The sequence below is a fragment of the Chionomys nivalis genome, chromosome X (genome assembly GCF_950005125.1).
Source record: "Chionomys nivalis chromosome X, mChiNiv1.1, whole genome shotgun sequence".
NCBI lineage: Eukaryota > Metazoa > Chordata > Mammalia > Rodentia > Cricetidae > Chionomys > Chionomys nivalis.
The window spans coordinates 34149240-34165262 of NC_080112.1; the positions used below are offsets into that span (position 1 = coordinate 34149240).

General features: G+C 43.6%; 1 protein-coding gene across 1 annotated transcript in view; it reads right to left on the bottom strand.

Moving 5' to 3' along the window:
* Window positions 1-16023, bottom strand: part of Efhc2 (EF-hand domain containing 2) — a 144611-nt gene that overhangs the window by 107093 nt on the left and 21495 nt on the right. Inside the window, exon 3 of the mRNA XM_057759411.1 lies at window positions 1226-1376. Within this exon, the coding sequence (XP_057615394.1) occupies window positions 1226-1376 (151 nt within the window). The remainder of the gene's footprint in view (window positions 1-1225; window positions 1377-16023) is intronic.

Sequence of the window (16023 nt, forward strand, 5' to 3'; positions counted from 1 at the left end):
CTTGAGTATTCCTATTACAGGCATCCTTTTATACTGCTCTATCTTACACATGAAAAATTGTCAGTCCTGTCCCCATCATGATTGCTATCCCTTGATGGCATCCAGAATTCAGTCTCACTCCAGAATAAAAAGCACAGCACAAAATGAAATGTCACCTCCTTTGATCTCTAGTATAAGCTTCTCTGTGGCTACAAAGTTAACTCTCGTTTACAACAGAAGTGGAATACAGATAAAGACTACAGGCATGTACAGAGTGAAGGAACAGGGTTCTGTTGAGATACTATGGTGGTTAATCTTGTTGATTTGATTGGACTCAGAAACACGAGGAAACTAGAAAAACATACCATGGTTACAACTGTGAGGGCATTTCCAGAATGATTACATTAGGACAGTGCTGATCTAACAAAGAGGATAACTGAGACTATAATGAAGGAAATAATACATTAATGGATTCAAAACTTGAGTAGATCATTTTGAAGGGTGTAGAACTGTAGCAAGTGGGTTCTTAATGAAGCAAGTAGATCACTGGCATATCATTGACAGTTTTATCTTGTCCTGGCCTCTGATACTTTTCTACTCTGCTTGCTGATCATCATAATGTCAGCTGCTCCACTGTGCTCCATACCCCTCAATGCTGAGCTGAAACAATGAGCAAAATAGATAGCTCCTCCTTTATGGTTTTTTTTTTTAACAGAAATTGGTCACAGCAATGTTAAAACTAACAACCACAATAAAACAAATATCAAGGTCATGATAATTACCATAAATAGTGTTAGTTAGCAGTAGATAAGAAAAACTAGAATGACACAAATAACAGGCAGAAAATTCAAGAAAAAATAAATAATAGTACCCTGAAATTTGCAGGGAAGAAACACTTTCTTTTCTCCCAATAAAAAAGAAGCAAAAGCTTCCTGGATAATGTAGTGAAGTGATGCACTGGTGCCAAAGAAACCAAAAGATTTGAAGACATGGTCACAAACACATGAGAGTTTGCTATATTAGTGACTACAGGCAGAGGAGAAAAATGGCCTATATTGAGTTATAAGTAAGAAATAAGCTAAGTCACTATCACAAACTACAGGCTAATGTCATGTTAATATTCATGGCTTTGCATAACTAAGATGCCCAAGTATTAGTATGGGGCCTTTCAAAAAGCTAAAGACAAACAATATATAAAGGCATGAGTTAGAAGCAAAAGAGCCATAATGTTGTTTTGAATAAATACCTTGAGGCAGTCCGCTATTTAACACTTCTGGTTCATTTACTTGAATGGTGTCATCTTCAAGGTAGAAATAGATTTTAAAGTATCTTATTCTATACTTTTCTTGCCTTTTATCAGGCACTTCATCTTCCAAATAGGCATCAAAAGATAGTACCTGTTGGAATCATAATTAGAAACTGTGAAAAATATCAGCAAACTTAAAATCAATAAATCTATGCCCTGTATAATCTTTGTTAAAGAAAAGAGTTGGGTTTTTCCAAGACATTCTATATATTAATTAAGAGAACAGATATACAATCTAGGTAATATTATATGAAGATAATTTGACTTTTACCACCTTCTGGTTACAACAAAGAAACTATAATAAAGTAATAAGCCTAACTTTCAGTTCTACAATAAGTAAACTTTGACTTATCTTTGGAATCTCAAAAAGGGACTCAAAATGTATGTCAGAGGCACAAAATACTTTTTCTTTCAACGATGAACAAAAATGCATTTATTTTCCCATAAAAATAGCACAAAGTTACCTTGGTTACAGGGGTAAATTATCCTCAGTCTTACTGATTGCTTTCCTTCACATAGCTCAAAAAAGTAGACCTGGAAGCCTTCTAAAAGCATGGATACTCTACCTGCTATTTCTTCAGGAAGCTAAATAATCTAGCTCTGACCTGGCAATGTGGGTGGAGAAAGGAGTGGATTCTAAAGTGGTTAAGGTAAAACCAAAAACAGTAAAAAACTGAACAAAAATGAGGACATGACCGATTCAAGGTATGGCTGAGGAAAAGGTTTTTATTGTAGATAATGAGAGAGAGAGAGAGAAAGAGAGAGAGAGAGAGAGAGAGAGAGAGAGAGAGAGAGAGAGAGAGAGAGAACAGCCAGAGGCCTCTGGAAAAGTCCACAGCAGGAAGAGAAAGTAGTATAGTAGACATGGCCAGTAGACTCAACTAGGCCATGAGAGGGGAAAGATGGGGGAGTGAGAGAACAAGAGGAGAGAGAGGACAGAGGGCCAAAAGAAACTGGAGGACAGAGAGATCTTGTGGCTGTAATGGCAGTTATATAGGAATCAGAAGGTGGGGGAAAGGAAGCAAAGCTCAGGGCCTGGAGATGGGGGGCAGGAGTGAGAAGCAATGAGAGGAGCCAGTACTCTGTAAGAGGTGTGTGATGTTGAGAAAGTCTGTGGCCAGCATGCATTTTGTATGCTATTATGCACTACGGTTAGCCATTTCCTCTGAATTTTTTTGGAACCTGACAAAAATATTCTAGAAAAATTCCTTAACCACCTTGGAAAACCATTTCCCAACAGGAAAAATAAATCCTTCCCACCCCAACACATATTTAAGTAAGTGCTTCTTCTGGAAAACTACTTTAATAGTTACTCTTTTGTGCCATGTGGCATGAATTGCATGTCTTTAACCTTTCAAATGACTCTCAACAGGATGAGCTGCTCATATAGAAGGAGACAGAAATTGAGAACAATTGGTGGAACAATATTTCTATGATTTTAAGCTTAATGTGGGCCAGACTCATTGAAAGTTCCCTTTAAATATTTCCTTTGTCTCTTGCATTTAATTGGCCTTGTTGTTTATGTAGTTTATATACACACGTGTGCAACCGCACTTGACTATATTCTAGAGGACAGAGAATGACATCTGATGTCCTGCTTTATCATTCTCTACCATCTTACCTTGAGGGTCTGGCACTGAACCTGGAATTAGGCTGACAGCCAATAAGCCTCAGTGATTCTCCTGTCTCCACCTCCAAAAAGCACTGAGGTAACGGGCACAAGTGTGGCCACACTCAGCTTTTAATGTGGGTGCCGGAGATTCAAAATCTGAGTGTGCCCACATTTATGTTTGTAAGCCCAGTGCTCCTTCTTTAAGTGTGTGCTTCTGATAGATATGATTTAACATTATGTTTTCTTTTATTGTTTCAGTAAGAGTATGAATATATATATATATATAACATTATATACATACATATATATACTTTATCAGTATGTATCTGAAGATATGTATGTGCACCATATGTATATTAGCCTACCAAGGTCAGAAAAGTGCATTGGATCCCCAGAAACTGGAATAACAGGTGTTTGTGAACCACCATTTCAGTACTGGGAACTAAACCAAGATCTTTTGCAAGAACAGTAAGTGCTTTTAACCACTGAGTCACCTCTCCAGCCTACAACTCTGTATTTTAATAAGGGTAACTGAGTGCTCCTACTGGATAAACTGATGTGCATTTTGTCCATTTTGAATAATCACAGCATTAAATCATATACACAATTAACATTTTCAATTTTAATTATAAAAACCAAAGAAGGGGCTGGCCTTGCTGGTCAATTATTGTTCAAGTATGAGGTGAGTGAAAAGACACCTAAAAGATAAAAAGTGATATCAAAACCAGTGAGGTTCAGCAGATGAAAGTACTTGTCCACAAGCCTGAGGATCTGAGTTCAACTCTTAGAATGCCGTGGGATAATCCTTCTGTATGCTGTGAATATATATTACTCTCATTGGTTTATAATAAAGCTTATTTGGCCAATAGTAAGGCAGAATAAGGCAGGAAGGAAAGCAAAACTGAAAATATAGAGAGGAAGAAGAGCAGACTCAGGGGAGATGCAAGCCAGCTGCCAGAGAAACGAGACATGCTAGAGGACAGGTGACCACAAGCCATGTGGCAAACTGTAGATTAATTAAAATAGGTTAATATAAGTTATAAGATCTAGTTAGTGATAAGCCTGAGCTACAGGCTGAGCATTTTGTAATTATATAAGCTCTTGTGTGATTATTTGGAACTGGGCAATTGGGACAGGAAAGCTCTGCCTCCTTTTACACTGGAACCCATGGTAAAAAGAAAAAGAAGCCAGATGCAGTGGCTCAGGTTTGTAATTATAACACCCATGACCAAACAGGAAGCAGAAACAGTAGTGACAAAAACAAGAGTCTTTTCCTCAAAAATAAAATAGAAGCAGAGAACACACTCCAAAATTGTCCTCTTATCTCTAAATAAGTGCCATTGCACGTGTACCATATTCACACTCCATCTAGACTAAAGAAGTAAATAGAAAAATAAGTGATTTCAAAGACAAATGAACTCCATCTACCAGTGAATTCAGGAAAAGGGTTTTAAAACCTGTTAAAAATGAAAATTTATAAAACTGTGAATCTGGTCTGGTTACTAATGCCTATAATCCTGGTACTTGGGAGGCTAAGCAAAAGGATTGCTACCAGTTCATAGCAATAGTTAGTTCCATGCAAACCTAAGCTACAAAATGAGAGCCTGTCTCAGATAAAATATAGTGGGGATGATGATACAAGGTTTATCATAATTTGTAAGTTAAACAGAGAAGAGACTAGATTAAATCCAGAGAATATAATTCCTTGAAATTTTCTAGTGTGGGTGTGTGTACATGTGTATGCATGAACATACATACCATGGGGTCAAAATACATCTTGAAAGAACCAGTTCTTGTCTTATACCATGTGGGTCCTGGGGATCAAACTTAGGTCTGTAGGTTTGATAGCAAATGCTTCCACCCACTCAGAAATTTTGCTATTCCTCCCTTTTTAAAATGCAATTTTCTTGAAAGCAGAATGTGAGATGTCATTTGGTAGAATGTGTGATACTCAGTTTACCACATGCCTCCATGTAGTATTTACCACACGAAATTACCTGCCTGACCACCATGACATTTGAAGAATTTTGACCACAGAGATTACAGAATATGAAATCATCTCTAGAAGACAGGTATATGAGGAAAAATTGATTTGGAAGGGAAAAAAATTTAATGTTTATATTTCTGAATTCAGGACCATGTTATAATTAAAGTTGAGAAATACAAAGCAGTCCAAAGTATATTTTTATGGGTAAACTTGTTATAACTTAACACACAGTACAAATTTATCTTTGAATGGAAAAGTTTAACTTATTTTCATGTCAAATGAGTTATTTGCTTTTGAAGAGACAAGACTATAGCCATTTTAAACCCAGGCCAACCCATCTTTGTCAGAGAGTCTAACCTAGCATGCACCCTACTGGGTGCCCCATCCCATGTACCTATCAATTCAGAGAAAAGTCATAATAAGCCTCAAAACTGTCTGGCTTCCCAGACACTTGAGAACAGCCAATTAGAAGCTAGACAAACAAGTTTTGTTTGTTTGTTTTTTACAGTTATTGGGTGGTTTTGTGGAAACTTACAAAAATCCCCTCTTGATTTAGAGGCAACTATCCCCCTGTCCAATCCAGTAACACCAAGGCATGGAACTCCCTGCTTTCCGTTTTCCCTTTAAAGATCCCCTTGCACTGTGAGCTCTGAGCCTTTCTCCCTGACCTGCTCCATTGGTGCAGTGCATGTTGCAAGCCTGTAGAACAATAAAGAAACCTTTTGTAATTGCATTGGAGGTCAGCTCTGGTGATCTTACTGGGGGGGGGGGGTGTCTCACCACTCAGACATAACATTTTGGGGGCTTGTTTAGGATTTGTGGATTCCCCATTACCCCTAGACCCCTACCCCAAAAGTTTCAGACAGACTGGTGAGTTCCCATTTCTCTCTCTCTCTCTCTCCCTCTCTCTCTCTCTCTCTCTCTCTCTCTCTCTCTCTCTCTCTCTCTCTTTCTCTCCTTTCAGTTTCTTCTACATTTCTGATTGCTTCAGAGATATGGAATCCTCCAAAAATCCAGTTTTTCTGGTTTTTCTCAAACAGCACACTGGACGGCTCGGACGAGGTAAGACACCCCAAGTCCTGACAGGAGCAGGGACCAAGCAACCCTGCTGGGGACAGAGGGCCCCCAAAGTACATGGTCTTTGGTATTTTAGAGTCTGGAGTCCAGGGCTCATCAAGACCACAGACCTCTGACTCTGTTTGCAGAGTATTTTTCCTCTCCTTGGGTCCTTGTGTTTGTCTTGTTCTTTGTATCTTTGTTCACTGTTTTGACAATGGACCTGACACTGCTAACATGGGACAGACTCCCTTTCCTCCCTTAGAGCTTTGCCTTGCATGTTGGGGTGATGGTAAGGTGACTGCAAAAACAAAACAAAACAAAACAATGCCAGGCTTATAAGTGCAGTGGAAAATGTTGGTTAGCGAGATCAGATTACCTATATAGTCACCTGGTGGGGACTAATAGAAAACCTTTCAGTGGGGTAAAACATTTTTTCCTCAACAGGTTAAGATATTGGCTGCTGAGCAAAAACCCAGGGGACTTGTCTCTGCCCCAATCCTACAAAGGGATTGGATGAGGAGGATATCTTTCCTCCACCCTATACACCTCCTCTGCCCCCCTCCAACCTGCCAAGGACAATGCTGAGAAGCTCCATTAGAGAATCAGGCAGCAAGTGGAGGGCCATCCCAGGCTACCCGCAGTAAGCGGAGGGCGGGGAGAACTCCCCAAGCTCAGGGCCGTGCGGTCCTACCACTGAGGCCAACTGGGCCACCAAATGAGGATTGGGAACCAACAGTATCATTACTGGTCTTTCACCACTAGTGATCTGTACAGTTGGCATTCCCAAAATGCTCCCTTCTCTGAGAATCCACGTGACCTCACCTCTTAGAAACTGTCCTCTTTACCCACCTGCCCACCTGAGATTATTGCCAGCAGCTGTTGCAAGTTCTGTTGATGACTGAATAGAGAAACAGGATCATCACAGTAGCCCACACAGTTGTCCCTGGACCCACTGGGGAGTTCACTGTGAATTCAACCCTCATAGATAATAGAGTCCCCCACTGTCTGGCCAGAATGGGATCCTAACTCAGCAGAAGGTAAGGAAAGACTCAACCAGACTCTGTTGGTGAGTCACAAGGCAGGGGCCGGGTGGCCAACTAATATAAGTAAGGTTTATGATGTGAGACAAGGACCCGAGGAGAGCCCCACAGCCTTCCTGGAATGCTTGCAGAGTGCATTCAGGTGCTACACTCCCTAGGACCTGAAGACTCCAGAGACAGAAATATCCTTGATTTTTGCTTTTATGAACCAGGCAGCTCCAGATATAAAGAAAAAGCTCCAAAAACTAGATAGACTAGGGGAAAGAAATATCAGAGATTTGATAATGGTGGCAGAGAGAGTTTTTAACACTAGGGAAAGTACAGAGGAAAAAGAACTCAAAAAATGAAAAAAGACAAGTGTTGCCCAAGTGTTAGAAGAATGCCACCACTGGGAATTGGCCAAGATTCTGGCCATATCAAGAGAGTTAGATGATGGCCCATGCCAGGGAATACAACAAGCAGCTTCTGGCTATAGAGAGGGCAGAAACAAAGATCAGAAAAACCTGAGACTACCAGGGAGAAATCAGTGTTTATACTGAAAGGAAAAAGGACACTGGGCAAGAGAATGTCCAAAGAAGCAGCAAAAGACCAAAGTCCTGGAGTTCGATGTGGAGAGTAATTAGGGGAGTCGGGCTTCAACCCTCCTCCCCAAACCCACGATAACCCTAAAGGTGGAGGGGAAGAAAGTTGACTTTATGGTAGATACCAGAGCATAAAACTCAGTGTTTTTAAAACCAGAGGGGGCTATATCTAATAAAAAGATCTGGGTACAGGGAGCCACTGGAACTAAACACTACTCATGGACTACCCAAAGAACTGTGGATTTAGGAATGGGACAGGTAACCTATTCTTTCCTGGTGATACTAGAATACCCATATCCCCTCCTGGGCCAAGACTTGCTTACAAAGATGAAAACACAAATACAATTCTCTAGTGACAGGCTAAGCTACTCCATCATAATGGGGCGCCAGTCCAAATTCTGGTCACCAGTATCTTGACTGAGGAATACAGGCTCCACCAGAAACTGATTCCTCCATGCAGGATTGGCTTCAAAATTTTCCCTCAGCATGGGCAGAGATGGAAGGCATAGGGTTGAAATCCCACCAGCTTCCTGTTGATGTAGAGATCAAGTCAGGGGCAGATCCTGTAAAAGTCCACCAATTTCCCATGCCCCTCAAAGCAAGGAGGGAAATTACTCCACATGTAAGGCAACTGCTGGAACGTGGAATCCTGAGACCCATTCAGCCAGCCTAAAACAACCCCCCTGCTGTTGGGGGGAAAAAAGCCTTACTCCAATGATTACTGGCCAGTGCAGGACCTGAGAGAGGTAAACAAGGAGATAGTGGATATCCATCCCACAGTACTAAACCCTTACACCTTGATCAGTACACTGTTCCCTGACCAGCAGTGGTACACAACCCTTGACCATTTGAAGGTGTCAAATGCCCAATACAAAAAGGAAACATTTGGCTGATTAAACAGCCAGGAAAGTGGCAATGACCTCCACTTTGGCCCATGTCTTGGTGGACCCTGGGCCTCCGGCATTGCTGGACAACCTAAATTCACTCAGGAGGATCTTATATGGATGAAAACCAATGACACAACGCCTTGGAGGATGGTGGAGATTTGCTGACAGCAAAGTCACACTGCCCAAGCTGTTGGGTCTTCAAATCTTGCACTAAATCCACCGCACTTCCCACATGGGGACTCATCAGATGCAGGACTTGCTGAAACATTCAGAAGTAAAAATAGAAAATAAAAACCAGATACAGAGGACCTGGTCAACAGCTGCCAGGCCTGCCAAGTGGCCAATGCCATCCCCAACCCCCAAAACCCCAGAACTCGACTCTGAGAAAACAAACCAGGTATGTATTGGGAAGCTTACTTCATGGAAGTCAAACCTGGTAAATTTGGCTATAGGAACCTTCTAGTCTTTATAGATACCTTCTCTAAATGAACCAAGGAACTCCCTACCAGACATGAGACTTCCCAGATGGTGGCCAAGAAATTGCTGGAAGATATACTGCCCACGTATGGGTTTTCCACTATGATAGGGTCAAACAATGGTCCAGCATTTGTTTCTCAGATGAGTCAGAGTCTAGCCACAATTCTAGGGACTGACTGGAAATTACACTGTGCATATAGACTTCAGTGTTCAGGGCAGGTAGAAAGAATGAACAGAACCCTAAAAGAGACTTTGACTAAATTAGCCTTGGAGACGGGTGCAGAGTGGGTTATTCTCCTCCTCTTTGCCTTATACTGGGAGAGAAACTCCCTGTATCAGATGGGCCTAGCTTCCTTTGAAGCCATGTTTGGTACCCCTCCTCCTATTATTCTCAGCCTCCAATCTGAACTCTTGGCAGAACTGGATGATCCAGAAGTGCTTGATTCCATCCAATGACTGCAATGGACCCACAGCATATATGGCCCAAATTCAGGCCCTATAATCTGCTCCTCGCCCCACAACTCCACAGGTTTCAGCCATATGACTGGCTCTTCATCTGGTGTCATTGGCAAAGGCTCTAGAGCCACGATGGAAGGGACCCTTCATCATTTTGATGACTATGCCCACAGCCCTAAAAGTGGATGAAGTGGCAGCCTGGGTCCATTATTTGCGCACACACTCAGCAGAGTCATTCTCCCACCAAGAGGACTACCGAGGAGATGGCTGGAAAGTTTCACAACACCCCACCAACCCCTGCAGGTCCAGCTCAAGCATTGTTCTTCATCTTGTTATTGTTGATACTGATTCTCCCTGTGCCTGCTAAAGAGAGCAACCCCCACGTACCATGCAACCTGACTTGGATTCTCTTGGGTGAAGAGTGATATGAGGCTCTATACCAGGCTACCTGTGTGGCCCCATTGAACACCTGGTTGCCCAACCTGCATTTCTGCTTTCGTGATCTGAACCATGTCTATAGAGTGACAGGCCAGAAAGAGATCAGGAGGTAAGGTTTTTATATATGCCCAGATCACCTCAGGAATAAGAGGCAGTGCAGAGGCCTAGAGTCTTCCTTCTACAAGAGTTGGGCCTGTGTCACTCTAATGATAGAGAATGGAAATGGTCTGTAAGCAAACTAGACTTGGTCACCTTTAAATATATAAACCCAATCTAGTATGTCCCCTCCTCTCCCTTAGCCTGACAAGCCCTGCACACCAGGTGACTTAGACCAGATGAAAATTACCTTCACCAACCAGGGAAAACAGGACACACAATGGTTATCAGGCCTATGCTGATGATAAGGGCTTATGCCCCGACCACCCGCATAATTCAGCTTAAGTAGAGCCAGGAAAACCACCAGCAGTAATAGGTCCCAATAAGACACTTAACCCAAAACCTACTTTCCCACCCATGCCTCCAAAGAGACCGAAGCCCTGACCCCAGGTTCTGACCACCATTTCACCTAAGCTACATCCCTTTAAGTTAGCAATCATGGCATTAGGGACCTAAGATTGGGCCCCCAGGTGATATAGGAGTCCCCTCTGTGTGCTGTAATTAGCATTAATGAATTAAGAAACTGCCTTAGCCTGTTGATAGGACAGAATTTAGGTAGGTGAGGAAGACAGAACTGAATGCTGGGAGGAAGAAGTTAGGGAGACGCCATGGAGCTGCCGCAGGAGATAGACATGCTGTGCCTTTGCTGGTAGGCCATGACCTCATAGTAATGTACAGATTAATAGAAATGGGTTAAATTAAGATTTAAGAGTTGGCCAATAAGAAGTTAGAGTTAATGGGCTAAGCAGTGATTTAATTAATACAGCATCTGTGTGGTTATTTCAGTTCTGGGAGGCCGGGATGAACAAGCAGCTCCCTCCAACACCCAAGTATCTAAGAAAAAGGGGGAATGAAGAGACAAAACTAAAGCCATTTTTAACCCAGGCACCAATCATCTTTGTGAGAGTCTAACCTAGCAGGCACCCCACCCTAGGCACTTTACCCCATGTACCTGTGAATTCAGAGAAAATCCATGACTGGCTCAAAAACTGCCTGGTTGCCCAGAGACTTGAGTGCTGTGGGACAATGGTCTTGTACTTTGTAAAGATTTGTCACTTGTATATATATAATGCTGATTGGCCAGTAGTCAGGCAGGAAGTATAGGTGGAGTGACCAGGAAGGAAATAGAGGTGGGGAAACAAGAACAGGAGAATTCTGGGAAGAAGAAAGCTCAGTCTGTAGCCATCACCCAGACACAGAGAAAACAAAATGAGAATGCCTCACTGATAAAGGTACCAATACCAAGCCACGTGGCTAACACAGACAAGAATTATGGGTTAAGTGTAGAAATTAGTTAATAAAAAGCCTGAGCTAATGGGTCAACCAGTTTATGACTAGTGTAGATAGCTGCGGGACCTGGCAGGACAGAAACCTCAGTCAACACTTGAGGACAGCCAATCAGAAGCTAGACAAACAAATTTGGGTTTTTTTTTGTTTGTTTCGTTTTGTTTTTTATGGTTATAGGGTGGTTTTGTGGAAACTTACAAAAATCTCCTCTTGATTTAGAGCCAACTATCCCAATCCAGTAACACCAAGGCATGGAACTCCCTGCTTTCTGTTTTCCCTTTAAAGATCCCCTGCACTGTGAGCTCTGAGCCTTTCTCCCTGACCTGTTCCATTGGTGCAGTGCATGGGACAAAGTCCCTGCTTGCAAGCCTGAGAACAATAAAGAAACCTTGTGTAATTGCATCAGAAGTTGGCTTTGGTGGTCTTACGGGGGGTAAGGGGTCTCATGACTCAGGTATAACACTTTTAACTGCATAGTTCAATGAATTTTAACATTCATTTTTATTCCTATTTTATACTTCAAACATTATCAAAGGTTATTGTCTAGTGTGGCACTGACACAAAATAGTAGAAGTCTGTTCATCCATAAAAGAATAGGATGTATAATGGTAGGACTAAAGCAAAAGGTTAATCTCTCAGAACAAGTTGTGTCATTTTTAAAGGTGAGGAGGCTGGTTTGACCAATGCATAAATGATAGGGAGTTAGCATTTATGTATCTGGACTGGCTCTTGGGATATTGGCAAGATATACCCATGTGCTTGCCAGTACTCAGGCAGTATTCTGGCCTGCTCAGGGTCCTGACTACTTGGTCTCTGTGCACAAGTACAACACCCCCTTTAAAAGGCAGGACCCTCCTACCTCCTCTCTCCCTTTCTCTCTGCTTTTCTGCCTCTCTCTCTCTGCCTCCTTGGCTCTCTCTCTACCTCTCAGTCTGTCTGTCTTTCTCTCTCTGCCTCACTCTCTCTTCTTCTCCACCTCTCTTTCTTTTCTTCCTCCATCCCTGTCTCCAGAGGCTGATCTCCCCCTTTTCTCTCCCCTTTCTCATTCTGTCCCCCAGTAAAAATACCCTCCATGTGGGCCCTGTCACATGATAATTCCCCTCTTCTGCTGTTTTCAAAAATTATAACAGGGATATATCATTCCAGGATTTCATAAAAAAAAAAAACAGCTGGACAGCAGTGGTGCCCACCTTTAATCCCAGCACTCAGGAGGCAGAGGCAGGCGGATCTCTGTGAGTTTACGGCCAGCCTGGTCTACAAGAGAGGTTCCAGGACAGCCAGGGCTACACTGAGAAACCCTGTCTTGGAAAACGTGTGTGTCTGTATATATGTTTATACACACACACATACATATATACAGGGATGAGTATAGAATGGGTGAGGAGGGTGGTATTAAAGAGTGGGGAAGGAGACAAAGGGGGTGAGGGAAAGGGGTTACATAGGTCTAAGAGGTAGAGGAGGAGAAAAGGGGTAGATCATAGATGTAAACTATGCTTTCAAAGCCACAACTGTACTATTCCTAATGGGATCGGAGCAACAAGGTGGAAGAGAGCATAGTAGAGAATGGTAAGGTAACTGACCCAAATACATACAAAATGGTGTCACTAATGGCTCCAGCTTACCACTGGAGGTCTAGCTAGGACCGTATATCTATCCACAAGAATGATGGTTAACTGTGGTAACAGAAATGTGTTCAGGAAGGGATGGGGCCAAGGAAGGTGCTCGAGGCTTCTAGTCTATCTACTATGAATAGGAGGAATGCCGGAGGCTGGGCCAGAGGTCAAGACTCCTTAGTCAGGAGGAGGGGCCCAGAACCCCAAGACAAATGTTACATTTTTGATGAGCAGGAAGTACGTCAGCAAACAGGAAACAGCCCTGAGAGGCCAAGCCTCCTTAGTCAGGAGGAGGGGCCCGGAACCCCAAGCCAAATGTTACATTCTTGATGAGCCGGAAGTACATCAGCAAACAGGAAACAGGGGCTAAAAGTGAAACCGCTCGTCATTCTAGAAAGCTCGTTGTGGCGGTCAGTCGCTCTGTCACGCCTCTCGAGACTTCTGGTCGCTAACTTTTCCAAAGCACTTTAAGGTCTTTGGCAATTCCTAAGAAACTTAAAATATGAAGAAAGGTTCCTGAGGCATTGCAGAAGGAGCCGAAAGGTTCCTGAAGCATCGCAGAAGGAGCCAAAAGGTTCCTGAGGCATCGCAGAAGGAGCCGAAAGGTTCCTGAGGCATCGCAGAAGGAGCCACAGCGGTGAATTCTGTTACCGCTTGAGTGGTGCTAAGGTAAGAACCTCTCCCATAGCAAATTCAGTTGCCTCAGGGACTTGTGAAGTGATTAGGTGCGGCTAGGGGCCCTACAAAAAGGCTAAAAAGCCCAGAAGGAAGACTTTCTAAACTCTATTGCGAAACTTTTCCTGTGGCTCATCTTACAGTACATTTTCTCCTCTTAATTCCAGGTAGTAACCCCCTATCACCATCTAGTTTCATAAAGATGTCTTCTCTGGAGGACGCCTACAGTCGTAACAAACATGGCTCCTGCAACTCTGAATTTACCGCAGAAGCCGAAGGTCGAAATAAGACTGAGGAGCCAAAAAAAAACCAGAAAAGGAGGGGCAGAGTTCAAGAACAAGGTTCTTCTGTGATTTACCAGAAAGCTATCCAGAGTATCCTGGGGAGATCAACACAGAAAGAAAGAGGGACTGTCCCAAAAGGAAAAGGGATGGCTCCAAGGGCAAAAGAGATGACTAGTGCCTCAAAAGGAAAGGGGAATACTGGTACCCCAAAAGGAAAGGAGGCAACTGATACCCTGAAAGAAAAGGGGGAGGCTGGTGCCCTGAAAGGAAGCAGGGAAGCTGTTGCCCCAAAAGGAAAAGAGGAGACTGGTGTCCCGAAAGAAAAGGTGGAGGCTGGCGCCCCGAAAAAAAAAGAGGAGGCTGATGTCACGAAAGAAAATGTTGGTGCCCCAAAAGGAAAGGGGAAAGCTGGTGCTCCCACAAGGAAGAGGAATACTGATACCCCAAAAGGAAAGGGGGAGTCTGGTACCCCAAAAGGAAAGGGGGATCCTGGTACCCCAAAAGAAAAGGAGGATCCTGGTACCCCAAAAGGAAAGGGGGAGCCTGGTCCCCCAAAAGGAAAGGGGGAGTCTGGTACCCCAAAAGGAAAGGGGGAGCCTGGTACCCCAAAAGGAAAGGGGGAAGCTGGTGCTACAAAAGGAAAGGAGGAAGTTAGCACCCCAAAAGGAAAAGTGGAGCCTGATGCTAGTGCAAAATCCAGACCAGGAGCCCCTCCTAAGCCTGGGGTGGAGCTTCCTAAGGCAGGAGCCAAGCAACTTAAAACTGGAGCTGGAGCAAAGCCTGGAGTGGAACATTCCAGGGCTGGAGGGACTCATGTGAAGGCTGGAGTGGAGTTTAAGCCTGGACTGCCTTCAAAGCCTGGAAAGGAGACTCTAAAACCTGGAAGGGGAAGGGAGACACTAAAGCCCGGAGTGGAGCCTCCAAAGCCCGGAGTGGAACCTCCAAAGCCAGGAGTGGAGCCTCCAAAGCCCGGAGTGGAGCCTCCAAAGCCCGGAGTGGAGCCTCCAAAGCCCAGGATGGAACTTGGCGGGCAGCTTCCCATGCCCAAAGCAGACCTTCAAAAGCCCAGAGCCGAGCCCATCAATCCCCAAGTGGAGGTTCCTAAGGCCAGAGTAGTGTGTCCCAAAGCCCCTACAGAGTTTACTGTGCCCCAAGGGAAATGTTCAGAAGTCAGAACGGAGCATCCTAAGGTGGCTAGAAGATGGTCTAGAGATGTTCCTTTTGCAGCTCAGCCTCCGAAGATAGGCAGCTTTGGTGAGAGGAAGTGGCTTCTGAATCGTTATAAGTCGCCTAATGAGGAGTTATTTGGTGGCAGAAATATATTTAGTTGTGAAAAAAGACTTCTACTCCCAGAATATCAGAGTGAGGATAACTCCTGTTCTTCATTCCAAAAGCCTAAAGAAAGGGGAGTGTTTGAGGCCTCTAGCTCTTCAGGAAGTGGCAGGTCTAATGTTAAGACCTCCACAGCCAAATTCATTCAAGAGGAGCCATTCTCACCAAGCCTCTCAGCCATTTCACAGCAAGGACCCTACCAGAATAAGAAAGAGCTCCTACAGCCTAATTCATGCTACAGTCCTTGGAATGCCTATACCAGCTCTTGGGCCATCCGTAACAAGGTTTCGAAAGAAAAGGTGGAGTATCCCAGCAGCAGCAGCAGCACGTCTGCATCCACTGATGGGACAGTTGCACAGGACATCCCAGCTGGTTATTTTCACTATACAATGACCTCTGAAGAGATGACCAGTCGTATGCAAGGAATAGATGATGAGGAATACTGGAATTCCCGTATACTTTTATCCTCCAGAGGTGCAGAAGCACGGGGAAAAAACACCTATCAAGAGGGTGAGCTGTCATGTATTCATGGAGCATGTGCATCTGATTTCCCGCCAAGGAGTCGCTTGCATCCAAGTCAATTGGAAGGTTTCATTGATACTCATTGTCACTTGGACATGCTGTTTTCCAAGTTGTCCTTCCAAGGAAGCTTTTCTCAGTTCAGGAAAATTTATAACTACACTTTTTCTAAGGAATTTCATGGCTGCATCACTGATTTCTGTGATCCTCGTACCCTAAGAGATGGACTATGGAAAGAGCTATTAAGTGAAGATCTGGTTTGGGGGGCCTTTGGCTGTCACCCACATTTTGCACGTTACTATAATGAATATCAAGAAAGAAACATCTTATATGCC